Source organism: Canis lupus, chromosome 31 (genome assembly GCF_011100685.1).
Source record: "Canis lupus familiaris isolate Mischka breed German Shepherd chromosome 31, alternate assembly UU_Cfam_GSD_1.0, whole genome shotgun sequence".
Lineage (NCBI taxonomy): Eukaryota > Metazoa > Chordata > Mammalia > Carnivora > Canidae > Canis > Canis lupus.
In genome coordinates this window covers 36881289-36908780 of record NC_049252.1, presented here as the reverse complement: position 1 = coordinate 36908780, position 27492 = coordinate 36881289, and the positions used below count along the sequence as shown (strand labels likewise).

The 27492-nt window shown below is 55.6% G+C and overlaps 1 protein-coding gene across 5 annotated transcripts in view; it reads right to left on the bottom strand.

The window, feature by feature from the left end:
* PDE9A (phosphodiesterase 9A) overlaps positions 1–27492 on the bottom strand; it is an 86958-nt gene that overhangs the window by 13617 nt on the left and 45849 nt on the right. For 4 of the 5 annotated variants that reach the window (XM_038581572.1, XM_038581570.1, XM_038581571.1 and 1 more), the window contains exons 5-9: positions 16303–16357; positions 15351–15421; positions 8774–8858; positions 3249–3330; positions 2104–2178 (exon numbers count right to left, since the gene is read on the bottom strand). In XM_038581572.1, the coding sequence (XP_038437500.1) occupies positions 2104–2178; positions 3249–3330; positions 8774–8858; positions 15351–15421; positions 16303–16357 (368 nt within the window). Of the gene's footprint in view, positions 1–2103; positions 2179–3248; positions 3331–8773; positions 8859–15350; positions 15422–16302; positions 16358–24620; positions 24771–27492 lie in introns of those variants that run through there. The other variant, XM_038581573.1, reaches the window with a different exon arrangement.

The following is a 27492-nucleotide window of genomic DNA, read 5'->3' as shown; positions in this document are numbered from 1 at the left end:
GTGCCGGGTGAGCTTCCCGTCACCGAGCTGTCTTCTACGGAAATATTGCTCCGGTTAAAATAGATTTTGTTTTCAGTCCCAAAGAGGATTGATTGTCACTGGCGCGGTCTATTTACAGCTCGGAGCCGCGGAGCTGAGTGAGCCAGGGAAGAGAGTGAGGGATCGTTCAACGCTGAGAGTCTGACAACGCGGGCTCTGCGGACTGGATAACGGGCGGGCGCCAGGCTCTGGAGGTCAGGGAGTGGTCGGAGTCCCGGGCGCTGGCGTGGGGCTGGGGTGCGGGTGCCCCGAGGCCTGAAGCCCCTTGCCCCTTGCCCCCCCACCCGCGCGCACAGCTCCGGGGATCCCAGTGAGCCAGGAGGCTGCTGGTGAAATCGGGAGTCCTAGTTGGGGGTGATGGGCAGGCGAGACGATCTGGTGCCGCTAACGGCAGGTGCGCGGCGGGAGGGCGGTGTCTGTGCCTCTGTTCCCGCGCTGGCAGCCCCGGACGCTGGGGGGTGCGGCTGGGCGGCTGCGTGGGGCGCTGTGGGTGCTCACGGGACAGCAGGGGCCCCATGGCTCGCAGCCTTGCGCTCAGGGGGGCTGTGCTGGCCCTGCTGCTGCCACACGTCGGCCGGAGGGGACAAGGGTCGGGAAGGTGTTTCCTCGTCCACGCTGTGACCTGGAGGACGCTGGCCGGGCCGGGGGGTGCCGGGCGCAGTGAGAGCCCCCCTCGCAGGATGAGACGAGAGCCCCCTGCCGGGGCCTGACATTCCAGGCGGCCAGACGCAGTTTTGCGGGGCCTTCAGGCCCCACAGTCAAGATCCATGGCGTCTCCAGATTTGCCAGAGGTGAGGGCTCCCGTCTTTGGGCATCTCTGGTTTCTGGCCGCCTGCAGCCGGGATGTTTCTGGAAACCCCGGAACCGCCGAGCAGAATGCGCTGCCTTGAGATGCGCTGGGAGCCCACCCAGAGGCCGAGCCCACCGCCGGGAGCTGCTGGCTCTTTTGCCCCGGCCCTGACGCAGTGGGCAGCCGGCCCTCCCCTCGGGGCTGCGGGACCCCCCCGACCTGTCCCCGGCGCCCTCCCGGGCCACCAGGAGCCCAGGCCCGGCGGGATCGCTGGCAGCGGGTGTTCATCTCCACGAAGGTGCTTTGCCGTCGGGGCTCCGGCTTTGCTCCTATTCCCGCCGCGCTGAAGCCAGAACGATTTCCAGGAGGGCGGCTCTCCGAGAGGCGTCCGTCCACCTTCCAGAAGCAGGAGCCTGCGTGCTGAGCCGGGCCGCTGCGTCCACTCGCCGGTGGACGGGCCTTGCCCAGCCTGGGCCCCCCGTTCACACCTGGTCCTAATAGTTGTCTTCAAGGACCTAACCGGTGTTTCTCCTGGCCACGCGGCCTCCCACCCCCCGGGTCACGGCCGCTGCGCACTGGCCTCCTGCCCGGCCGAACCCACGCTCCCGTCCTGCACGCTCCTGGGGCTCTGGAGGATTTGGGGCACACGTGTCGTCTGGCCTGGTGTTTGCTATGGGACCGCCCCTGGGATGGTCACACAGAGCGCACAGGGGGGCGGGGGTGGGGCTGGGGCTTCTCCTGTGCCGGAGCGGAAGCAGGAGAGTCGGGGACTTCAGAGACCCCAGGCCCCGGCGTGCCAGCCAGTGGCTGCAACCTGCGGGGAGCTTCCTGGAGGCCAGGTGCCCTTGCTGCACGTCTGTGCTACTGGAAAGCTGGAGAAGTCGTGGATTTGGTGGGTCTCAGGGCCGTGATGAGGGACTTTTGCTTTCTTGGGGTTCAGGAAGGGAGAGGTACAACTGGTATTACTAGATTATACTGAACGAACCCAAAAATGTCCATTTTAGTGTTTTCTCAGCCAAAGGGGAAACTGGAAGGACGGTCTTGTGGTGGGGGTCCTGCGCCCCCAGTCCCCTGGCTGCGGACAGCACCCCCCGGGCTCTCTCCTTTCGCCGGCCCCAGAGGGTGTGTGGAGGGGTGTGGGGGGCCGGCCTCCCTGCCCTTGACCGCCCGTGCCTCCGCCCCGACTCCCCCTTCCCGGGCCCTGTCTCCGGGCCAGAGCGGAGGCAAGGCCCCGGCAGGTCCCCGTGTCGCTGGCTCCGGGTCTCCTCACTCACCTCGTTGGGCTCCCAGAGCCAGACGTCAAAGGTGGGCTTCCGGAGGGCGTCTATGGTCTCTGGAGAGAGCAGGTACTGAAAGCACAGAGGCCGGTCAGGGGCGCCGGGGCAAGGCTGCCACACGTCCTCGGGCCCCCGTGTCAAGGACACCCGCGCTCACACTCCAGGGCCACCACGCCACGGGTTCTGCGCCGGGCTGACCTCGGGCGCTGACAGCCCGCAGTGGCCGGTGGGGTCCCGGGGCTCGTGGAGCCTGACTCGCTCCCGCCCACAGCGCTGTGCTCCGCGGGGCTCCACCGGCCTGCGAGCCACCTCCCGCCCCGACGGCGGGGAGCACTAGTGTCAGCGAAGTCAAGGGAAGAGAAGTAACCTGGCCTGAAGGCCCACACCGGCCCAGAGCTCTCGGCGCTTCTGTCTTGGGCCCAGGCTAACGCGGTGCAGCTTGCTGGGGTGTGGACGGGGGGGACGGTCAAAGTGGGTGTGTAGATGGGGGGATGGTCAAAATGGGGGTGTGGATGGGGGGATGGTCAAAGTCGGGGTGTGGATGGGGGGACGGTCAAAATGGGGGTGTGGATGGGGGGATGGTCAAAGCGGGTGTGTGGATGGGGGGACGGTCAAAGTGGGGGTGTGGATGGGGGGACGGTCTAAGTGGGGGTGTGGATGGGGGGACGGTCAAAGTTGGGGTGTGGATGGGGGGACGGTCAAAGTGGGGGTGTGGATGGGGGGATGGTCAAAGTGTCATAGGACATGGGCTGTGGTCCCACATGTAAGACCCGCACAGTGCTCCGGGATGAGAGGTCATCTTCCCTGGGGTCTTTTGGTTTGTTTGGTTTTACATTTACTTATTATTATTATTATTATTTTAGAGCGAGCGAGAGAGCAGGAGGAGGAGCGGAGGGAGAGAGTCTCAAGCAGATTCCGAGCTGAGCGCAGAGCCCCACACGGGGCTCAATCCCTGAGATCGAGACCTGAGCTGAGATGGAGAGTCGGACGCTCACCCAGGCGCCCCTGTTTGGTTTCCTATAAGCAACTGCAGTGGACGATGGACACCTTTCATTCTGGACGTCGGCTGGGCTGGGGGCGCACAGCCCTGCTCTCTCCGCACCCCCCTCCCCGCCGCCCCGCTGGCCAGAACTCGCTCTTACCTTGGGATACGTGGGGACATCACGCCGAGGCGTCAACCTCCTGTTGTTATCCACTAAACTGTACTTGCAGGGACAGCTGGTCCTGAAGGGGAACAGTCGGGATTAGTTCTGGTTCGGCCGCGTCGGACGTGGTGCCCGCGGGGGCCCCTCCTCCGAGCAGCACCCCAGACGCCCAAACCAAACCCCCGCCCCACGGGCCACCTCTCTTATTTGTTACGGGAGAATAAGTCGTCAAGCCGGTGACCTCTCATTGCTCACCCCCCAGGGACCCTGCCTGCGCCTGTGACGGTGACGGTGGGGCTCTCATTCCTAAAAACCTTTCCAGGATGCAAGTAAAACACTGCTAAAAAAAAAATTCAAACAAGAAGGAAGTGGGCAAAGTTAAAAAAGAAGAAAGCAAGCCCCCACGTTACCTACTTCTTTCAATCTCACACCCTGGAAATACCTTCTGTTAAGTGTGGGGTATCCTTCCAGAACGTTCCTAGGCGCGGACACCCAGGGACAGTGCCTTGTGCTTTTTTTTTTGGACAAAAATGGAATGGAATTGTACCAAACTTACTCTTTTGCTACCCTCCCCCCCCCAACCTAGCATACGGCGAACACTCCTGCCTGCAGCTTCGGTACAAGGCACGTCCCTCGGCGGTGCTCCCGGGGTGGCTGATCCAGGCTCCCACCGCGGACTCCTAGGACCTTTCCAGTTTCCCCCGGTACCTACCTTTGAGGGATGAACGTTGCTACCTGACTTCTGACTCTGTTTTCCTTCCCTTGTTAGTCTCGAGGAATTGCCCCATAAGGACAGAACCAACGGCGCCAGGGGTGCTTTGGAGGGAACGCACCTTCCAGCATCCGGGGGTGGGGGGCTGCTGACCTGGCGGCATGCGGGGGGCTGATGCGCATGGGACCCTACCTCCCCGGAAGTGGACGAGCTCCCTATCCTCACACGTTACCAACTTTGCGGGTCAAGTCCCACCTCTCGGGAGCCAAGGAGAAATCCATATCCTCTAAGCCTGTGGCGTCTACGCCGGGGAATTTATTTCAAGAAAAGAATCAGATGCGAGCAAATCGGTCCATTTGCTGCAACGTCATCTGCTGTTATCAGAACACGTCGAACCGAAGCCGCCTAAATGTTGCAGGACGGGACATCCTCTAAACCATTGTGGTATCAAGGGGACGGCCGATCGTTGTAAGATGATGATGGGTGTCACGCAGAGTAAGGAGTTTCAGGGGAAAGGGGGGAAAGATGCGCTGCACGCTGCATGGACCAAGAAAAATCTACCAAGGTTCGAGGAGAAAGGAAGGCATCGGGTGGGTTGAGGTGAGCGTGGACCGTGGCCTCCCGGGAAAGCACAGCAGCTGGATGTTGGTCCAGATCTTGATTCGTTTGTTGCTCACAGTGTTGCAAGCGAAGAAAGGTCGCAGCACAGTGCTTCTTTCCAAAAGGAGGGCTCCACGCCCAGCAGCACACCGGCACCTTGGTGTCCAGATCTCAGGTGGGGGGCGCCCCGGCGTCCGGCCCGTCTGGAGGTTTTCCCCGGGCAGGCGCCAGGCCGCTGGCAACCTCGGAGTAATACCAAGTCTGTTTCCTTCCTGAGAAAAGGAGCCTCCCGCTTAGCCTTCGGGGTCCCGCTCTCCCTCCCCTCAACGAGGTGCCGCATCGGGCTCCGTGGGCGGGGGTGGGGGGATTTTTAATGCGGGTCCAGCAAAACGGCGACCAACGTGCCGTGGACGGGGACCAGCCGGGTGACCCCCACTGCCGCCCTGTAAAGGAGGAGTCGTGCCCCGCACGTTCGTGAGCAGTGTCGCGCGCTTGAGAGAGGAGACCCCACGGTCGCCCTCGCCCCCTCCCTGCGCTCAGCCCCTCCCCTGCAGACACGCACACCCGCCGCGCCGCGTGCAGAGCTGCGTGCAGAGCCGTGCGCATTGCCCGGGGACGCGGGCACAAAGCTAGACGGTTCACCTGCTGGAATCGCAGGGTCCGGGGCGTCCGCCGGGTGCCCTGTGACCCTCGTCAGCACCCCCACCCCCCTACCTGGGCCGGGCGGCCCTGACAGCTCCCTCCGTGCCCCGTTGCCACGGGAACGGCATCTTCCAGCGACAGAGCAGCTGGCACGGCGCCTTTTCTTTTCATTCTATTTGGGGCTTATGTTTGCTTTCATTTCCTGGGCTCCCAGCCCCCCCCTTCCCTGTGGCTCATCCGGTGGACAAGGCCATTTGGGATGAACGTGGAGACCACAGACCCCGAGCCCTCCCCGCCGGGGACGGTGGCCAGCTCCCGGTGCGCCCAGCGAGGCCCGGCCCTGGGGGGAGCAGGAGGGCGGGCAGAGAACCCCTGGGCGTGTGTCTCAGAGGAGCGCAGCCTGTTCGGGGGGCGCTGGGAGGCTGCCTGCGACCCCCCCCTCGGCTGCTGCTCCCACTGCCAGGAGGCCCCGTGGGGTGGTCTCGCGTGGGGGCCCACGTGGGGCAGGACTTCAGGCTCGTCGGCCTTCCGGGTGGGTACGGGGCTGCCGCCCTGGTTCCGTGCGTCCTCCCGGAGAGGCTCAGCACCACCCAGCGGCTCGATGGGGCTGCCAGGGGTGCCCGTGTGTCCCCGTGGGCCAGGGACGCCGAAAGGACTCTGGTGGACCCCTCCGGACAACACGTCCGTGTTGGGGCGCGCACGCGGCGTATCCTTGGCCATCGGAGTTCATTTCTGCGTAAAGCGAAGCGAAGGGCTGTTTGTGGGGGTCACGGAAGGGCCGCCGGTCTCCTGCACCAGGCTTCGGGGTGGCCGGCGTGGCTGTGGGTTAGACCCGAGCCCAGGCTGCCGGGTTTCTTTCTCCTAAATGTATCAGCAACGTTCGAAATTTTTACCCCACTCTGGTTTTGACTGAAGAGTCACATTTACCCGTCTCTCACCTACGTGGGATGCTGTGAAAACCGTCTGCTGAGAATATCGCCTCTGCAAGCAGTTAGGGCACCGGGAAGTCTTTGCTTTGGATCATGGCATTGTGAGCTCTAAAAATGTACTTTCTGGGCGGCGAGGAAGGGCCCCCAGTCCTCGGCGGAGCCCGGGCGCCTCGGCTCAGCCCACGCGGCCAGGTGGGCGCCCGCGGGTCACGCGTCGCCGCTCGGCTCGCCGGGTGGGCCTCTCCCCGTGCGCTCTAAAATCGGGTGCGTCCACGTGGGCTGTTCGACTTACGCCCCCCAAAGGTGAGAAGGGGAGTCCTAGCCCCTGGGACCTTTGGAAACAGGGTCATCACGGGCGTCGTTACTTCAGATGTGGCCATCCTGCGGGGGCGTGGGCCCGCATCCAAGAGGACTGGTGTCCTTTTACAGGCGGACGTTGGGCTCCTTCAACGGGGTGAGGCTTCACGGGGAGCGGGCCGCGTGAAGCCGGGGGCTGTAGTCGTGCCGGGGCCGGCCGGGAGCCCCAGGGCCTGCCGACAACCTCCAGAAGCTTCGGAGTGAGGCTGGGATGATAGACCCTCCCTGGAGCCGTCGGGGGGAGCGTGGCCTTGTGGACAGCGTGGCCTCTGACCTCTGGCCATCAGAACCGAGACGGAGCACGTTGGTGGTGGTTCAGGCGCCCGGAACGTGGTGCTGTTGGGGCGGCGGCAGGAAACCAGTACGACCTGGACCAAGCGAGTTCTCTCCGCCTGTGGCCCGAGAGGTGGCAGCAGGGACGGCACACGCCCCCTTCCACGGGGGAGCCGCAGGGAGCCTGGGATGCCGCCAGGTGGGGACCGGCCAGGGCAGGGCCTGCGACTCACCCCCGCCCCCCGCTGCTCTGGGCGGGCGGCAGGACTTGGCCATCTGAGGAGGGACCAAAGGCTGCTTTCTAGAAATGCCTCCTGCAGGTGCTCCGTGGGCTCTGTGGGCGCAGCACGTTTCTGAGGAGGTGATGCCCACAGAGGCGGGAGGGGACCTCGGGGGCACCATCCCGCTCCAGAGACACCCCCTCGGCCCGTTGTGCAGACGGGGGAACTGAGGCCTGTGCACGGAGCCTTTTGTCTCAGGCTGAAGACAAGCTCCAGTTGGAGCCCCTGCCCCGAAGCTGCCCGAGGAGGCCGGTCACGCTGGCGAGGCTGGAGGCCCATCCTCCGCCCAGCGGTCTGCCCATGCCAGGCCCCGGGGAGAGGGTGGCTCCCGGGCACAGGGCCACCAGGCCCTCAGAGCAGCGGCCACGGGCGGTCCCCGGCCATGGGCTCGGGCTAAGCGCCGGGCCTGGCTCGCTGGCTCCTCGTACTCGGGCGTGGGGACTGGCCACAGGAGGGAGGCGCCCGGGGGTGCCTCCGTGACCACAGCCTGACCTCCTTGCCAGCCGCCTGCTCCAGCCAACCCCAGGGCTCTTCCCTGGTCCCGCGAGTGACTCTGCCTCCAGCCCCTAAAAAGCCTCTCACTCAGGGGATGTCCGGGGTGAACCACTCACTCCCAGTTTTCTGCGAGTTTCCACAGACCCCTTCACCCCGATGTCCTCAAGTCAAATGGGATGAGACATTCCCAGATCCTCGTCAGGTGCCAAGTGGGTGTGACATAAACGTGGTGCGGTCCCTGTAAGGCCCTACTAATCAGGCTGCCCTCTGAGCCCAGCAGGGGCAGCTCCACAGCTCCCCCCTCACCTCCTGCAGGTGCAGCCAGCCTCCCCCCACCCCCCGAGCTGCTTGCCCTCAACGCTTTAAGTCAGGGGATGATCTCACTGGCAGGTGAGCTTTCAGAGACCACCTGCTGGGCGTGCGCAGGGCTCTTCCTAGGTTGGTCCCCAGCAAACCCCGCTGAGACCCGGCTGGGCCTTCAGTGGTGCCTGGCGGTGCCCCGTCCTGGGAGGGAGGAGGCCACGTTGTCCCGTGGGTCCTCCTGGGTGGGTAGCGGTGGTTGGGGGTGGGGTGGGAATCCGGCCAGCAGCAGGTGTCAGCCCCTCCCCCTGCAAGCGCTCGATGCATGTGCTCCTCCCTCATCCTCTCCGCCGTCAACCCGAATGCGTGCCGTGACCACCGTTCCGGTGGAGGGGCCTGCTCGTACAAGCACTTGCTTTTGGTGGGGAAGGGGACACATAACGAAGCCCCCAGTCTTTTTCCCTGATTTCGGCTCCCCTGGGGAGCACCCCTCGTTCTGCACAGTAAGTGATCTCGGCTTCGAGATGGCCAGAGCCCTGTGGCATCTCTCCCGTGACCTGCTGCTCCGTGCTGTGGGGACGTCCACGCAGGAGCTCGGCCTCTGGACACCGCAAGCCAAAGCCCTTTCCCTCTTATGGGGCCCCTTCTTTACGCATCGATGCCAACTTCTCTCAAGCTGGATAAGTTGATCCTAACACTTCGATCTGCGGGAGGATTGTTCCCCCGTGACATGAAGCCATCCTCCTCGCCTCTACCTGCCGGACACTCCCTCTTATGCTAGGAAGGCCGTGTCGTTGACAAGCACATCCTAGCCCGGGGCCAGGCTGCCTCCGTGCCATGCTCCCCCCAGCCAGGGCTGGGTCCCAAAACAGAGCCCAGAGCCCCCTCCCGGGGCCCTGTGTCCGGGGGAGCTCTTCCCAGGCCCGGCCTTACCTGCTGCTTCTGGCTGCCAGCTCCTCTCGCATCTTCTTGATGTCACTCTTGCATTTCTCAATTTCCACCACTTTCAGGCCTTCCACTGGGACAAAGAGAAACAAGGGGGTTACCATGGAAACACACAGAAGCCCTCTCCAGGCTGGTCACCGGGGGCGGCCCTGCGAGAAAACCTGGCTCTGGCTCCAGCCACGGTGCCCGCTGCCGAGGGCTGCTCACGGCTCAGGGACGAGGGCCCCGGCATGTCCTGGGCCCAGACGCAGCGCCGCACCCCTCCGTGCGGTTTCTGCAGGGCCGAGCCCCTGCTTCCCTCCCCACACTGCTGAGGCTTCCTGTACCCACTTCCCGCTCTCTCTCTCCAGGCCCCTAAGCACCGGCGGAGGACAGAGGACAAAGAAATCTCTTATCCCAGGAAGAAAAGGAGGAAATGTGGCCGCCGTGTGTTAAAACACGATGAGAAGCTCAGTGGGCAAAACCCCAGCCTTCCTGGCAACGACGAACTCACGTTAATATAAACCCTTCAAAATGTTAAGGTCCCGCTGGAGCACCTAACCAGGGGAAGCTGTGGACTTCGGGGAAATGCAAACTGGCCAGGTCAACGGGGAGCAGAGCCCGGGCTTGCTCACCTTCCTGCAGCCCCAGACGCTACTGTTGACCAAAAAACGCACCGGAGCTCATGCCTCCCAGCGAGTGTTCACCTTCAAGGCGTTCACTCTGGCAGGTGCACACGGAGCCTGAGAAATAGGGCCACGAAGCAAGTGGCTTTGGAAAAGCTTTTAGGTTAGAGTCGGTTTTTTGTTTTTTTTTTGTTTTTTGTTTTTTTGTTGTTGTTGTTGATGCTCCGGAACCACACCTCAATTTTTATGCAAAAAGATGCTACCCACGATGCTCCTCTCTTCCCCTTTCCCTCAAGTATGGCCTGAATACCTAAAAATACAACGTGAACGCTTGCTTTCTCAAGGAAAAACAGTCCCCTCCCACGGCAAGTGTCGGGAGAGAGAAACACCCCGCAGGTGCTTGCCTGAACCCTGAGCCCCCAGGGCAGTTCTGTAAGCGTCTCCAGGGCCAGGGCCCAGGCAGGGACAGGGCTCCGTGAAGAGACTGCTTCTTTCTGCCCAAAGTGATGGGAATCTGGAGGGTCTGATAGCTCTGATGTGGTCCTGGCGACTCGGTTCTGGACCCCCTGGGGGATGTTGTGTGGGGCCCCTCCACCAGGACACGGGACCGGAGCGTGGGGCCGTCGGTGCAAGGGGCTGGGACCAGCCAGGTGCAGCAGCGCAGGGAATCTGATGTCGGGGACGCCTGCTCCCTCACCAAGAGCCCACAGCCTCCTTTGGGGGCGACACGCTCTCTGCGCTTCCTTGCCTCGCAGACCCCATTAGGAGGCGGCTGGAAGGCACGGGTCCTCCTCCGAGAAGAGCGCAGCGGCTCGCACCCCGTCTGGTTTGCATCTGGACCTCCCGGGGCGCCGAGCCCGGGCCACACCGCAGGCGGCTGTCGGCCGCGGGGACACTGTCCTCTGTCCTCAGCGCGGGGCAGGGGCCGCGTCCCTGGGAAGGAGCTCAGCTTTGTTGACACGCGAACGGCAGAAACGTCCGGAAAGCGGGCGGCTCTGGAGGAGTCCGGATACGTGGGATAGACTTTGATCCCCAAAGCCAAGAGACACGCAGCATAGAGTCCAAACAGGGTGGCCGCGTCCTGGCGGCCAAAGTCCACGGTTGCCTTTACTGCGTTTTAAACATCGTTTCTCCCGAATACATCTGATCGTTGTAGACAATGGAGGAGACACAGAACGCCTCAAAGAAGAATGTTTTAACATTTATCTGTGGTCCCAGCGGCCCAGAGAACAACCCATTTATTCCGTATGTACCGGTGTGGATCTTTCCAGGTGTTTCTCTCCCGCCGCCCCGCCCTCCATGCACGCCAAACAGCCGTCTGTCCATCCGGGGTTTTAAAAGACAAAATGGGGATCCTGCTGCTTGCTGGGTTTCCTTAGTGGCTTTTTTACCGTTATCATGACATTAGGGACACGCCCCGGTTAGCAGCCGCCCCCTGGCTCACGGCTTGCGGTGGGGGCGTCATGTTCGATTATTCGATATTGGTTCACGTAGGTCAGATTTCCAGGCCGTCTACTGGGGTTGACGTTCAAAGTAAACCTTTTGGGCGACACAGTACAATATCGCTAGTTCGGATCCCAGGGATTCAGGGTCTATGACGACTACGCTTCTGAAGAGCCTGGTTGCCAAGGAAATTGATAGCGAGTAACGAGACGCAAAGTTGCGCATTAATCAGTGGAGAGAAAAAGCCGGTCACAGGATTAGAGGCGGGCCTGAGGCGGGGGAGCCCGGGGGCAGGAGCCAGAGCACCCCACACCCGTGGCCGCCGCTCCCGTCCTGTCCAGGCCGCCTCCGGAAGGTTCCACGGCTCGCCTTTGGCCTGCGCCAGCCCCGCTCTGCCCCCCGTCCCCCAGGAGGGAGAGGGTCCGGCCCAGGAGCGGGGCCCACCCCGGGGAAGTCCTGCATAGACCCCAGCAACGGCCCCGAGTGAGGCTGAGTGTCAGGTCCCTACCGTCCACCCGCAAGCTTTAAACAGGTGGGTGCAGCGCAGAACCCCGAACTAGAGCGCTGGAGGGCTGCTGGAGACCACCCACGAGGAGCACCCCCCGTGAGCCTGGGGGGTCCCCTCCAGGACTTCAGGAGTCATGGGGGCGCAGGAGGGCTCTGCAAGTCACCCTGAAGGAGAACCTCTGGGGATGATTCTCGAGGAGGGGTGCCGGCTCTGGGGAAGGGGCCTCAGGGGGCAGAGGCCACAGCGCAGCCAGAGAGGCCGCTCTGCCCTCGTCCTGCCCACCGGCTCGCAGGGCTCTCCCGAGAGGCCGCCTCAGCTGCCAAGACCCCCCTTCAGCGGCGGAGCTAAGGAAGTCGGTTCAAGTCCCGCATGGCTAGCGCGCAACCTCAACACTTCCTCCAAGGGCTCCGGCAAAGCATGTGCATAAACCACACGTCCCGAGCGGCACAGAGGAAAGCCTGGGTTTTGGCCTCGAGTCTCCCGGATTGTTTGTGTGTCCTGGCATTGAACCCTGCCCCGCCGGCCAGCTGTCCCGGCCTTTCGGTTCTGGTCCAGGCCTGGGCGCGTCCCACAAACAAGGGAGGGAGTCCCTCCCCCCAACCTGGGGTTTCATCTCCAGCTGGGAGGCGGCTGAGGACCTGGGTGTCCCGTGCCCATGACATCATTTCTAACCTAAGCAGGACCTCAGACTCCCTTTAATGAAGGAAAACGGCTTACGTAAGAAGGAAGGAAAGCTTCTAAAGTGAATTAAGAGAAATTCAGATGCTTATATCTGATTCAGAGGAATTAGGCTTGAGAAGGTTAAAAAAACAAAACAAAACAAACAACCCAGGAGATTCCACTCAAAACAAGTCAAGCCAGCGTAATGTGGGGTACAGACGGCCAGGTTAGCCGCGCCTCCTGGAACTCAAGGACACGTACAACAGCTCACGTATACCAGCTAAAGCAAGGGTGCGCACGTATGTGCATGAGTCACTGTGCTTACACACACATGCCTGGGAGGTGTGCACGTATGTGTGTGCCTGCCTCTACATCTTCATGTGTGTGTTTACACATGTGCAAGCAGCTGCATGCCCATGTCTCTGCATGTTCACACACGCGCTTACGTGTGCGAGCATGCCAGTGTAATGTGTGTGCATGCATGTGAGTGTGCGTGTGAGAGTCCAGGCCTCTGGACTTCGCTTCCCCATCCGAGGTCCCTGCCGTGTCCTGGACACTCACACGTTTGGGGTTAAGGAACCGCTGTGTTGGGGCGGCTTTTTGGAGCTCGCGCCGCTGGGGCTCGGCTCAGGTGAGGCTGCCTGCCCCTCTGTGCTGGGGCGCAGGGGCCTTGGAGACTGGGGAGGGGTGGCCGGAAGCCTGGTGGATGGCCGAGAGCCTGTCGGAATCATGCGCAAGTCCTGGTGGGTGTGCTCCCGCGAGGACGGGGCAGCCAGGAGGTGGGGAATGCCGGCTGTGGGACGCCCCACCGATCCCGTTCCTGCTGTGCCTGGGTGTCTGGTGCCAGAGGCCAGCACAGTTAGTAACAAGCTGATCCCAGCAGAGGCGGCCGAACCTGCGCCCCGGGGGAGGGGCCTAATGCACTCTCCAGGTGACCCGTGTGTGTTCGCGTGACCTGTGATGTGCACGTGGGCGTGCAGGGAGATGCTGTCCCTCCGAGGAGCGAGCGAGCTCAGGAGGATTCGGGGCGGGCCCTGGCAGGGGAGAAGGTCACGGGCGCCTGGCCCTGCAGTCCTCAGTGCACACACCGCCCGAAGGCAAAGTCAAAACCCTCCTGCGCTGAGCAGCGTCTTGGTGGCCGGATGCTGGGAACCTCGCCAGCTGAGGTCCACACAACATTCGGGAGGAGTTTCGAAAATTCATTAATGGCCTCTTGGACTCTCCTGTTTGCAAGTGGCCGCAGGAGCCGGGGCTGGCTTCTGGGGGAGAAGCGGGGTGGGGAGAGGCTGGCGCGCTGGACTGGCGGCCACCTGCCGCCTCCGGGTGCGTCTGGGCGCCTCTGCGCTTCTGTAACGGAGATGGGGAATCAGCAGCAAATGCCCTTTGTGTCCTTTCGCCGACCCCCTTCCCACGGCGTCTGGACAATCCCTGACTTTCTGGGGCTCGGTGGGAAGCTGAGCTTGCTTCCACTGCAAACATGCTCTATGGTGGGTTGACTTGTGTCCCCCAAAAGGATATGCTCACATCCCGACCCCCAGAACCCGTGAGTGTGACCTTACTTAGAGCAAGGTTCCTGTGGATACAACAGATTATGGCTCTCCGGATGAGACGGTCCTTCCAGGAGACAGGCAGAGGGGTCTGGAGACATGGAGACGTGAGGAGGGGCCGTGTGAGGATGGGGTGGTCCGGGGCATGTGGCCACAAGCCAAGGATGCTGAGCCGCCGGCAGCTGGAAGACGCAGGAGCAGATGCTCCCTCAGAGCCTCCAGAAGGACCCGCCCCCCCACCCCCCTGTCCCCCAACCTCCTGGTCTGGGACTTCTGGCCTCTAGTGCTGCGAGACAATCCTCTTCTGTTACTTTACACCCCTCCAGATTGTGGTACTCCGTCACGACGGCCACGGGCAACTACCGCCCTCCCCTGCAGCCAGGGTGTGGGCACATGGCCAAGCTCCATCCAGACTTTGGGTCTGTGGCCAGTTTAAGGGGAGCAGCCCGATGTCCACAGCATGAGGGCTGGGGGGCCCGAGCACAGAGCTCTGGGTACTGGGGAGACAGCAGGCACCTGGGGCTCAGGTACAGTATCTTCAAGGCATCGGCTTTCCATGGGATTTGGGACCTTGCCCCTGCTGCATAGCCAGTGAGCAAGCCCTGCTCCTGAGACCTCCCAGCCCCCTGGGGGCTCCCCAAAATCCCTTAGGAAGAAGCCCCTTGTCTGCTGAATGCAGCCACAGCCGCCACGTGTGGGCCTCTACCCTGCCCTCCCAGGCGCCCGGGGTCCTGCACAGCTGGAGCGGCGCCACCCAGACCTCGAGTGCTGGTCCCAGTCTTTACTTTTCCAATTTGCTGGATGAGCTTGAGCAGGTCACTTAATCTCTTTCTGGCTTCTTCATCATCACTGGGGAAAATAAATCGGTTTTGAAGACGGAATACCAAATGGGTTTTCTAAATGTCAGCCTACTGAGAAGTAGGACTATGTAAGTCATGCTTCCAGTTATTAAGGTGAATGGGGTTTTTGCATGATCCTGAATATTCTTCTTGAAAAAAAAAAATCCAGGCAATTCGTACAAGATATGGGAGGTGACATTCGGTACGTCCTGTGAATACGAATCAGCCAGGAGGCGTCTGGGGATGCCACGGCTCTGCCGGCCTCGGGTTTGGATTTCGTCTCGTCATCCCTGAGCTTAATAAATTCGCTGCCCTTTGCCTTGGCATTGACAAAGATGTGTGAGTCCGGATGGGGAATCACGAGGCGTGAGAATCGAGCGTTGCTCCTTATTTTACAGACGAGGACACAGAGGGTGAGACACTAAGGCTGTCCCCCTCCCAGTTTTAGCTGTTTGGCCCCTGAGTCAAGACCCGAACTGACTCTCCCGGCCTTGCTGGAAGTTTTTCCAGTTGCCTTGGCGGAGACTGGTCACGAGCCGATGCTTCGGCAGGCGTATTCCGAAACCAATCGTGAAGACACCGAGTGCCTGGGATTGCCTCGCTTATGGGAAAAGAAACACGAAGACGTTCAGCACAAGTTCCTCTCCCAAGGGGGCTGGTCTGGGGGTGGGGGCTCCTGCACCCAAGGCTTCCACGTGCTCCTACCGAGCAGGTGCGGTGGCCCGAGCCGTGGTGGTCTCCTGACCTGTCACCTGTCACCAAGCGACTCTCACAGTAAAACAGATGCTCGCCGTTGGCGCCTCCGTCAGCATCCAAGGTCATTTCCAAGCATTTCACAAAGAGAAGACATTCATTCTTCCCCCCAGCCTCCCCTCGCTCCCCTCGCCACCCACCACCAGGCGAAGCGGTTCATTTAAACAGGAGTTAAAAGACAAGCAAGAAGGAAATGGAAAACTCACTCACATTCGACTCGCTTCTCTAGCACGGCCAGGTGATTTGCGACTTCAGCTTTCAGTTCGTTGATTTTAAATGCTCTAGGCGTGGGGAAAAAAGTCAAGTCGTGATTTAAAATTCTCAAGGTGCAGTGGGCTTGGCAAACCTCTACGGCACCCCTGCCCTGGGCGAGGCCTCCCAGTGGGCTCACCCCCTGCACCCCACCCTCCGTGGGCTCACCCCTGTGGGGGGCACAGACGCCAGGGGTTGCTTTTAAGGAGCTCACGGCCTCCAATGATCTCCAGGGTCTATTTTCCATAGAAGGGACAGCAGCACCATGCAGGCGGGTGTGTTTACCTCTCCACCCCTGGGCGCTGAGCACCTGCTCTGGGCGGCCGCCCCGGGGCCTCCGCTCACCACAGGGACGGCCCAGTCCCGGCACCCTGCCCTGCTGGGCACAGACCCTACAGGGGCCCCAGCGTGCCCTCTCCGGGCTCTAGTTCCTTCACTGCGGCCACTCCTGGGCTTTAAGGGTGGGTCACCCGTCTGCCCCGGGGCAGTGAGATGCCACAGTACAATTCATTATTTTGGAACTGGCAGGATAACTCATAACAGCAAGAAGCCCCACGTCTACACAGGATCTCCACGGCAATACTTCTTCTAAAGCCCATTGAAAAAATGGTGTCAATTCTCACAGATTGAATCTGAATCCCAGAAGAGTGAGTGGAGAAAAAAATCTGGGCGATACAAGCTCCCCCCCTAAAAAGTGCCCACTCGCAGTGTAGAAGGTAACTGCTTCCCGGACCCTGTCCGAACTGGCTTAGTTACTGAAGCCATGAAAAGACTCCACCTGGAAGGCCGCTCCTCCAGGTGAGTGATGCGCCAAAGCCTGCCAGCCAACACGGCCTCCCAGCAAGGGCCCACCATGGCCGCGCACAGAGACGCACCCCTCCTGGGACTATGTGTCTAGAAGATTCTGTACCTTGAGAACTGCTCTGCCACCTGGGTCAGCACGCTCTGGATTAATTCTTCTTTCTCTATAAACCAAAAAAAGAAAGACAGATGCAGTAGGGGAAAAGTCTGTGGATCACCGTGGCCCGAATCGGAATGTTGTGGGCAGGTGGCACCCACGGGGCAGCAGGGAGCGGCCCGGGTTACCTGGAGGGATGCTCTGGCCCACCGTCAGCACGCCAAGGCCTCGCCAGGGCCCGGAGCTTCCTGTCCGCCTTCAGAGGCTCTTTCCCTCCTGGCCTGCTCCCACCAACCCGTCTCTCAGTGGTCTCTCGGCAGAGTGACCCGACTCTGGTCCTCCCGTAGTCTGCACCAGCCATAAAAAGCAGGCAGGACTGGGTCTCTAAATACGGGAAGTTTTCACTTAGTGCCCTGCTCTATTTTATGGGGGTAATTACTAGGACAAGGCGAGTTCAAGGCATATTTCACATGTAAAACACAATGTTCTCATGGCAGGTCCCGGAGAGAGGAAGCAGGCTGGGGTAAGCCCATTTGTCTCTTTGTGGCCTGGCACGTCAACCTGGGCTGGGTGGTGGCTTCACAAGGTTCAGGTCCCAGGCTGAATATAACCTGCCAGTTTTCCTGTTTTCTGACTGGGCCCGGTGCCAGAGGCCTCATAGGAAGGTACAGACGCTCACGGCACTATTCTTTCCAGCACTCCCTGCTCCTGGGAAGGGAGAGAGCTTGCTCTGGCTCCAGGTGGCTGTTAGTTCACACCCCAAAACCTGGAGAACCTACACAGGACCTACTCCTGAGTCACGTAATCTCTGCTGGCTGTGTGCCTAGCCCTCTGTGAAAACTCAAACAAATGAAATCCAAACCAAACCAAACCTGCCCAAACAAACAAGAAATCTCAGTTATCCAGTTTGGCGATAGGGCTCAAGGGCAAAAAAAAAAAAAAAAAAAAATGTTCTCACGTTCTGATCTAGTGCCTCAATTTCTAGGAAGGAACTTGTGCATACACATAGAAGATGTTGGTCAGGGTGTTATTTAACCTGGTGAAAGCTGCAACAGCCTAAGTGACCTTAAGTAAATGATTGTGTATTTGGCCTGTGGAAATATATTCTGCAATCAGAAATAATATTTTGGAAAATATTCATGTCTTTTGTTAAAGTAAAAAAAAAAGACAGAGATTGTAAAACCGTAATAACAGCGTGATCTTATTTATGAAGACATTGGGAAGATGCACTCCAAAATAATGACAGTAATTATTTTTTGGTTGTAAGATCATATACACATTTTTTAGTTTCTCTACATCTAACACATTTTCATAATGAACATATGTTAATTTCGTGAAACATATTTAAAAACCAATCCATCTAAATTAGCTTCTTGAGACCTCTCATCCTTTCATTTGCCAAATGGACCAGTGATGACTCAACGTTATCTCTGGCTTTAGCATCTGAGGACTGGGTGAGAAGAAGGAAAATGATGGCTTGTATCTCCTGAAACTATAAGAGTAAATCTATCACAGAGCCCTTTGTGGAGCTGCTGGCTGATCCAATCCAAGGCCCTGTCGTTCAAGGGGACCTGCACCCATACCAGAGAAGAGAAACAGTGACTCCACTGACAAAAGCCACCAGTGAGAAAGTTTCACCGTCCTCCTTGGTGAATTCAGCAGAATTTTAGATCACTTATTCTGAATCTTAGGAGAAATAATGTATCACATAACCGTTGAGAGCTAATGATCTTAAAGACTTGACATACATTGAGAAGTCCATCAAACAATCAACAGACCACTCCCCCTAACAACAGCAGAACACATATTCTTTTCAGATGCCTAGGAAGCATAGACCAAGACAGAGATATCCTGGACCACACAGAAAACCTCAACAAATTTAAAAGAAAACCATGCAGAATATGGTCTGGGACCATAAGAGAATCCAATTGGAAATCAGTAACAGATCATAGGAGAATCTTGGAAATTAAACAATACACCTCTGAGTAATTCATGGGTCAAAGAGGAAGTTTCAAAATAAATAAAAATGGACATTGAACTGAATGAAAATGAAAATAGAATACACCCAAACTTAGCTGTGAGACATAGCTAATGCAGTGCTGAGAGGGACATTTATAGCAGTAAATGCCTACATTAGAAGGGAGGAGAAATTCAACTCCATAATCTAAGAGACTAGAAAAAGAAGAGCAAAGTAAATCCACAACAAGAGCAAAAGAAGGGGAGGAAGTAATAAAACCAGAAATAAGTGAGAAAGAAAACAGTAAAACAATGCAGAAAATCAATGAAGTCAAGAGCTGGTTATTTAAAAATATTTATAAATTGATAAATCTCTAGCAAGATTGGCAAAAATACCACAGGGAGAAGACACAGCTTTGCAATATTTGGAATGAAGGGGGGAATAGGACTACAAACACTGAAGGATAATAAGGGTCACTGCACACAACTTTACACACATAAATTTGAAATCTTGGGGAAAAATAGAGCAATTTCTGGAAAAGCATGAACTACCACATTCACCCAATAAGAAATAGGTAATTTTAAAAAATATTTTATTTATTTATTTGTTAGAGACATAGAGAGAGAGAGGCAGAGACACAGGCAGAGGGAGAAGCAGGCTCCCTGTGGGGAGCCCGTTGTGGGACTCGATCCCTGGACCCCAGGATCATGACCTGAGCCAAAGGCAGATCAATCACTAAGCCACCCAGGAGTCCCTGAAATAGGTAATTTGAACAGCCTAAAACTATTAGGGAAATCGAATTTGTCATTTTAAAGCTCTCCCCAAAGAAATTTCCAGGTACAGATGGTTTCACTGTACCATTTGGAGAATTCCACCAAACATTTATTTATTTATTTATTTATTTATTTATTTATTTATTTATTTATTATTTTATTTTTATTTATTTATTTTTTTTAATGATAGTCACAGAGAGAGAGAGAGGCAGAGACACAGGCAGAGGGAGAAGCAGGCTCCATGCACCGGAAGCCCGATGTGGGATTCGATCCCGGGTCTCCAGGATCGCGCCCTGGGCCATTGGCAGGCGCCAAACCGCTGCGCCACCCAGGGATCCCTCCACCAAACATTTAAAGAAGAATTAACACATTTCTAAACAATTCCTTCCAGAAAATAGAAGAGGAGGGAACACTTTCCAATTCATTTTGTGAAGCCAGCATTAACTTAATACCAAATCCAGACAAAGATGATAAAAAAAGGACAGATCTTTATTCCTCATGAATGTAGATGCAAAAATCCTTAACACAATATTAGAATTCAGCAAAATATAAAAATGATTATACATCAAGATTAAGTGGGGTTAATTTGAAGGATTTGAGGCTGGCTCGATATTTGAAAATCAATGAATGTAATCTACTATTTTAACAGCTAAAGAAAAAAACACACAATCATATCAATTCATTAAAACATTTGAAAAAATATTTAATATTTTTTATTAAATATTTGGTAAACTCTCAGAAAAGCAAGAATAGAGGAGAACTTCTTCAAGTAGATAAAGAACATCTACCAAAAACCTGCAGCTCACATTATACTATAATGAAGTATACTTCATTATACTTCATAGTGAAAGACTAAATGCTTCTTGCCTAAACTGTGATGAGGCAGGGACGTCTGCTCTCACTATTCTCATTAAACATTGTGCTAGAAGTTCTAGCCAGTGGAACAAGGCAAGAAAAAGCCAGCAAGCAAAAAAAAAAAAAAAAAAAAAAAAAAAGAAAGAAGGAAAGCAGATCATAAAGGAAGAAATAAAATGGTCCCTGTGTGTCAATGACATTATTTTCTACACAAAACATTCCAAGGCACTTACAAAAAACTCTCCTAGAACTAATAAACGAGTTTAGCAGGCCACAGGATACAGGGCACATATACAAAATTGATTGTATTTACATATACTAGCAATGACCAGACACTGAAATTAAAATTACAATACCACTGTACAAACACTAAAAAAAAAAAAAAAAAAAAAAACCCTCAAAACTAAGATATAAATAGAACATAACAGAACTACAAAACACTGATGGAAGAAAAAAAAAGATAGAAATAAAAAGACATACCATGTTCATGGTTTGGGAGACTTCACATAGTAAAGATGTCAATTCTCCCCAAAGTGATATATGGTTTTAACATAATTCCTAGTAAAACTCCAGCAAGATTCTCATGGAAACAGATACAATTATTCTAACGTTTATATGGAAATGCAAAGGAATTAGAATAGTTAAAACAATTTTAAAAAAGAAGATAAAGGGGGTTGAATCAGTCTATCTGATTTTAAGACCTTTTATAGGCAGGCCTTGGAGATACCACAGATTTGAGTTCAGACCACTTTAATGAATTCGAATATCACAAAAAACTGAGTCAAAATGAATTGTTTGGTCTCCCAGTGTATATAAAAATTATGTTTATACTATACTGCAGGGCATTAAGTGTACAGTAACATAATGTCTAAAAAATTTACATACTCTAAAAAGATACTTTATTGCTAAGAAATGCTAACTGTCATCTGAGCTCTCAATGAGTCCTGATCTTTTTGCTGGTGGAGAGTCCTGCCTCCATACTGATAGCTATGGACAAGTCAGGCTGTGGATGTTGAAGACTGGGGTGGTTGACAATTTCTTAAAATAAAATCCACAGTGAAGTCAGCAACATCCACGGGCTCCTCCTTTCATGAAGGATTTCTCTGTAGCATACAATGCACTTCGGCACCATTTTGCCCACAAGTAGAACTTTCAAAACTGGAGTCAATCCTCTCAAACCCTGCCTCTGCTTTCTCAATGAAGTTTACGTCATATTCTAAATCCCTTGTTGCCGTTGCAACGATCTTCACAGCATCTTTACCGAGAGTAGATGTCATCTCAAGAAACCACTTTCTTTGCTCATTCGTAAGAAGCAACTCCTCATCTGTTAAAATGTTATGAGATTGCAGCCATTCAAATATAATAATAATGAAAAAGTTTGGGCTATTCCAAGAATTACCAAAGTGTGACACAGAGACGGGCAGTAAGCAAAGGCTGTTGGGAAAATAGTGCCTACAGATTTGCTTGGTGCGGGTTTAGCACAAATCTTCAATTGGTGAAAAAAACCCAATACCTGCAAAGCCCAATACACCATGGTAGGCTTGTACACAGCTACAGTATTGAGGCCTGTGTGATGTGACTGGAGGGGTAGACATGGATCTCAAGGAACAGAACAGAGAACCGGAATTGTATCCATACATATATGCCCGACTGATTTCGGCCAGCGCGTTAAGGTAACTCAACGCAGGAGTCTTTTCAGTAAATATGGATCAAATACTCCTGGCAGGACAATGAAACTTGACCTAAACCTCACAACTCATATGAAAATTAATGCCAAATGGACCATGGATGTAAAATACAAAACTATAAAGCTTTTAGAAAAAAAAATAGGAGAAAATCTCCAGGTTCTTGGGCTAAGCAGAATTCCTAGGCTTGACATCATGAATACAAGTCATAAGAGGGAAAATGGATAAACCGAATTCCATGAGAAGCAAAGCTCTTGCTCTGAGAAAGGCCAGCCGAGAGGATAGGAGGATGAGCTACGGTCTTTGCAAGCAGATACTCGTAAACTGCATCCGACGACTTGAATATAGGGCATGAAAAGAGCTGTCAAAACTCAACAGTAAGCTCCATGAAATAAATTCTGCAGATTGAAAAAAAACAAACACCAAAAAAAGTCCCTCAGTGGTAAAAAACAAAACAGCCCAATTTGAAAACGGGCAAGAGACACTAGCAGACATTTTTTTTGAAGAAAACACGCAGAGGGAGAGCAAGTGCGTGAAAAGATGCTGAGCATCGAGGGCCATCAGGAGACGCAAATTAAAACCACAGTGAATGATCACGGCGGACTTGTCAGAAAGGCTAAAATTAAACGACAACCCCCTCCCCCCCAAAACAATGACAACCCTAAAGGCTGGTAATGGTGTGGATAAACTGGACTGACTACTCACACGTTGCTGGTGGGAACGTGCATGGCTTAGCAAGTGCACCCCAGGGCAGAGAGATGAAAATTTAGGGTCACACGAAAACCTGCACAGGATGCTCAGAGCACCTTTATTTGCGACAGCCCCAAACTGAAACAACTCAGACGCCCTTGGATGGGCGACGGGCTAGACGGGCTGTGGTCGGTCCACCACAGGGAACGCTACTCACTTCCAGAAAGAACCGAGCTAGTTAGGCCACACGGCAGCCTGGAAGGATTTCCAGGACACACGGTGAGTAAAAGAAGCCAGTCCCCACAGTTCCCTACTGAGACACATTCATAGAAGGCTCTTGAACGGCCAAGTGACAGAAACAGAGAACAGAGTGATTGTCAGGGGTCACGGAGGAAGTATCTCCGTGGGGCTGGAGCGCTCTGTACCAGGACTGTATTCACGTCCACAGCCTGGTTGAGGACATCCTACCATGTGTGGAAAGATGCTACCATGGGGGCGGAGGGGGGAAGGGGCACGCAGACTCTCGATGTAGTTTTCTTTACAACCGTGTGCTCTTCTACAATTATCTTAAAATGAAGAGCTTAATAAACCTTTTTATACACAGGATGGATTCAAAAAGTTAAGGAGCAATTTCCCATTGGACTCCTGAGGTGGGTTCCTTTGCGCATCTCAGCATTTTAATGCCCACTTTTAATTTCCAGCGCGTGCACCCCTACTGCTTTTCCTCCTTCACCCTGTACTTCCTCTGCCCCCGGCTCAGTCCACGGGTGGCCGTTCGTGCTCTGGTCCACGGGACAGCTACGCCTCAGCCCAACTCCAGCCAGCACGTTCCAGGTTCTCAGAAAGGGCCCGGTTCCCAGAAAGGGCCCGGGCGGGAGGCTGGGCTCCCCGTGAGATCAGCCCCTGGGCGCTGTCACCTGGGTCACCGTGCTGTCCCCGATGCCCTACCCGGAGCAACGCCGCAGCCCCTGAGTGCTTTCGATACAGCGCAATCTGCATTCTTTTGCAAGGGGACGGAGGCAAAAATGCCTGTGTGCACAAAGGCCAACCACACCCACACATCCATAAACAGAGCCCTGATCAGGAAATGGTGCCTCCCCCTCCCCAGCCCGGCTCCCTGGAATTCCTGCGGCCGCCACCGCTTCCTCCCAGCGGATTTCAGAACTTGAGATGAATTGTGATTCCGTGTGCACGAGTGCAGCCCCTGTTGGCCATTGCTGCGGCTGGCCTGGACGGCCACATGTCCTTCGGGACACCCTTCCCTCCTTGCAGGGCCTGTCCCGGTGAGTCCCGGCCCACGGGGGGCACAGGCTGGGCTCTGAGAGTTACGTCCTGCTTGTGCCCCACTGAGCGTGTGCTCTGCACTCTGCTGCCTGCCTCTGGAACCCTCAGAGGGCCCTGAAGCCCTGGATGTGGGGCAACGAGCAGTGTCCAATTGCAATGTTAGTCATTCCCCAGCCTTCCAGGTACACCCTACCAGAAAGATGTGACATTAGTAGGAAATCCATCTCTTCCCCCTCAATGCAGCGTGGCATATATTGCATTTTAAAAACTAATGCAAAAAAAAAATAAATAAAAAGTAATGCACATTCCTGCATCTTGCTTTGAGAATTTCCTCATCACTTTGAGACCAGCCAGCGGTGACGAGGCATGCCAGCGGCTCGGCGCTGGAAATGCTGGGTCCTTGGGGTCGGGAGACGGGGAGGGTGGGAAGCAGGCCCGGCGGGCACGGGGAGTCGGGAAGGACCACCGCTGCCCCACGTGATGGAGGCGGGGGACAGCCAGCAGGTGTCCACGGGCAACCCACATGCTCTGCAGAGACACCTGTTCCAGTGGAGCAGCTGCCAGACTGTCTGGGAGGGTCCCCACCTGGGCATGGCGGGGGGCTTCACGGGTGCAGCTCTGAGCTCCCCGGGACTCAGTCCTCAGCACCCAGGGCTCCAATACCGGTGAAAGATCGGGGCGCCCACACGACCAGGCCTGAGGACGGAGGCGTCAGCAGGCCCGTCATCCGCCTCTCACCCCTGCCCTGGCCTGCACGCCGGTGTCAGGGGTGCCAGTCCGCTGGCTTCTCAGGTGATGGGCCCCTGTGCGTATGCCGCTGGGGGCAGACACTCACAGGACCTTAAAGGAGGTTCCTTTAGTTCCAGGGCCATCCCGGAGTTTGGCGGAGTCTGGCCAGCTGGTAGGACGCCACTGCACCAACCTACCGGCTGCGGGCTGCAGAGCTGCACGCGCAAGGCCCCGGCCCCGGCCCCTGGCACAGAGCCACGGGAGTTCGGGGCTCAGGGGCAGGATGGGGGAGTGGGGCGCCCTCCCCTCCGTGCTCCCCCAGCTGCTCTCGCAGTGACGGGGGAGCCGCGCACTCACCGCTGCTGGGGGCTCCTCGGCCGCCGCAGACGCTTCAAGGAACCTGCCTCCGCCTCTCCCGGCCCTTCCAGGAATTGTTTACTCGTTTCAGACAAGTCCCAAGTCTCCCCCACACCGGAGTGGCATGGAAATCTGGTTTAACTGATCAATAGGACAGCCTAACGTATAATTGCTACTCTAAACAGCAGTTGACATGATGCACTAACTCGATTGGCCAGCCAGCTGGCGGGCATATCTCTTCATCGGGTGCTGAGCAGGAGGATCACAGTGACGGCCACGCTTACGTCTCTCCGCTCACCTGAGCTGGGCTGGGCATGCACCCTTCTCCCCCGGAGCCAGTGAACGCAAGCCGGGCCCTTGTAACACGCTGGGCCCCGAACCTGCACTCCGAGGGCAGGGGGCATGGGGACTCAGGCTGGGCACTTGACCCCCTGCGGGAGCCACGACTGGTCCGCCTCTCGGGTTGGGGGGGCAGGGTTGCGCAACCCCACTGTGGAGCTCCGGCTGTTACCTGAGGCGGGGAGCCAGCGGGGTTTCCCCTTACCAGTCTCACCCGGAAGCCTGGGGTGAGATGCTGAGCATCCTTCCAGAGACGTTTATGTGACAGACATTCTCCCAAAGTATTTACAGAACAAACACGGCTATGGCTCCAGAGAAGGGCATCTTACATTGCATTTGGGAAAATAATCCACATTATCGAGCACCCAAGGGACACCCCCAAGACCCTGAAGACTGGGTGGGGTGGGGGGTGGCGCATTTATTTGTTACCACTCTTGTCCAGGGCTCTGCCTAGGGGGATGGGGAGGGGGCCTCCTGTCTACCCTCCTTCGCAGGGTGTCGCCACCCTTCTCCAGGGAAGCAGGAGGGGTGAACTCACCTCTGTCCCACTTTTGCTCTCCCGGCCCCTCTAGCCTGACAGAGGACATTCTGGCCCAGGGCACAGTCATCGGCAATTCAGTGTTTATGGATGTCATAAAACAGACGTGCAGAACGAGGATGTTTCCCTGATAACCCAGGAGCACAATAAAGTTATATGATTAACAGTGACTTCACCTTGTTGTTTAAAGGCACAGGTGCCCTTTCTGGGGCCTGGCTTACCGGGAAATCACTCACATTTATCAGCGGCCAAAGGGATGCTTCCCTATGGCTGGTGGTGACCTCGGCGAACGCTTTCGCCTCCTGTTAACCTTCAGATGGAACAGAGAAAGCAAGGTGGACCAAGGTTATCAGGGCCCCGATAACCACATCGGAAATTCTGGTGTGTGTGTCTTGCGACCGTCTTGGCCAGGCGATGAGCAGGATCATTATGGACTCGTGGCACCTCAGAGGCAGGAATAGGGTGGAGGTTTACCTCTTCCGGTTTTGGAGAGGGCGATTTCATATTCTGCAGAGTTTAATTCGATCCTGGGTGTCTGGGTACGATTTCTCCCTCGGCCCTTCTCCTTAGGTTCGCTTTGCAAGACAAATGCCTATAAGGGGAGTTGCCTCTGGGACAGCTAGCAATGCACATTTCCTTTATTGTTTTATAGATCGCAGCAACCATAGCCATCTTTATTGAGCGCTTACTATGTTCTAGGCACTGTTCTAAGTGGTTTGTACATATTGGTCATTTAACCCTCTTAGTGACCTGATGTGGCTGTGTGATATAAGAGAGGTTTAGTCATGACAAGGCCAAACTCATCCTGCCCTCTACCCCAGTCATGTTCCCATTCAGGGCTGCAAAAATCAGGCACTGTGGCACTTAGCCACGGAGGAAGAATGTTCTGCACATGCTCCTCCTCTCTCCGAAATAACCCCCCTACGGTTGATGAGGTGTGGTGTACTTTTGAGGGAAAAGGGTGCGGGTATGATATTCTAGTGAGAATGCCCTGGACGCATTTGAATTTGACCATGAGCAGTGGATTGTACCTGTTGGTGGGACTCTGTCCACTATATGCGTATGTCAGGATGATGCCATAAGACTAGTTTCTGGAAGAATTCTGTGAGGAGAAACTCTGATCTAATCAATGAATGGGTTATGGTACAAGGGACAGGACTTTTGCAAAAATCTATTAAAGACTGAGTCTTTGGGCAGCCCCAGGGGCCCAGAGGTTTAGCGACACCTTCAGCCCAGGGTGTGATCCTGGGGTCATGGGATCAAGTCCCACATTAGGCTCCCTGCATGGAGCCTGCTTTTCCTTCTACCGGTGTCTCTGCTTCTCTCTCTCTCTCTGTGTCTCTCATGAATAAATAAATAAAATTAAAAAGAAAATGAAGATTGAGTCTTTTGCAAATTAAAGGTTTTACTCCATCTACAGACTTTTTAGCATGTTGCACACACCTGTAGAGGCTATGGTAAGAAGAATAAAAATTGGCTAACTGATCATTTGTAATAACCAAAGATGAGAAACAACATAGATATCCACTGATGGGGGACTAATTGGATAAGCTATGGTACATAGTTCTCTAGCTGTGCTGCTAGAGAAGAAAGGAAGAAGATTTCTATGTTCTCGTGTGGCGTGAGCTTACAATGGGAGCTGGCTAGAACTTAGGCAGAAAGCTACAAGGTCACTGGGTTTCAAGGGTTCAGAGGGCAGGGTCCAGGGTTGTCAGAGAGGGTAGAAATGAAAGGGGAAATTCCCAAAGGAGGAAGTTCTGTAAGAACTTTCCTATTCCTCCCCTAATCCTTCCCTGAATTGCACATGCATGTGCTCCTGGCAGGACGAGAAAGCTTAGCACAGATTTCAGTGTTGCCCACCACATGCAAGACAAAGCTTGGAGTCTGAGTCCAGTTAACTTAGAGGGCTCTTGACAAACACCTCAGGCTTCCTGTTGAAGTGCCAGAGGGGCCACATTTAGAGATGTATCTTTTTTTTTTTTTCTAGAGATGTAT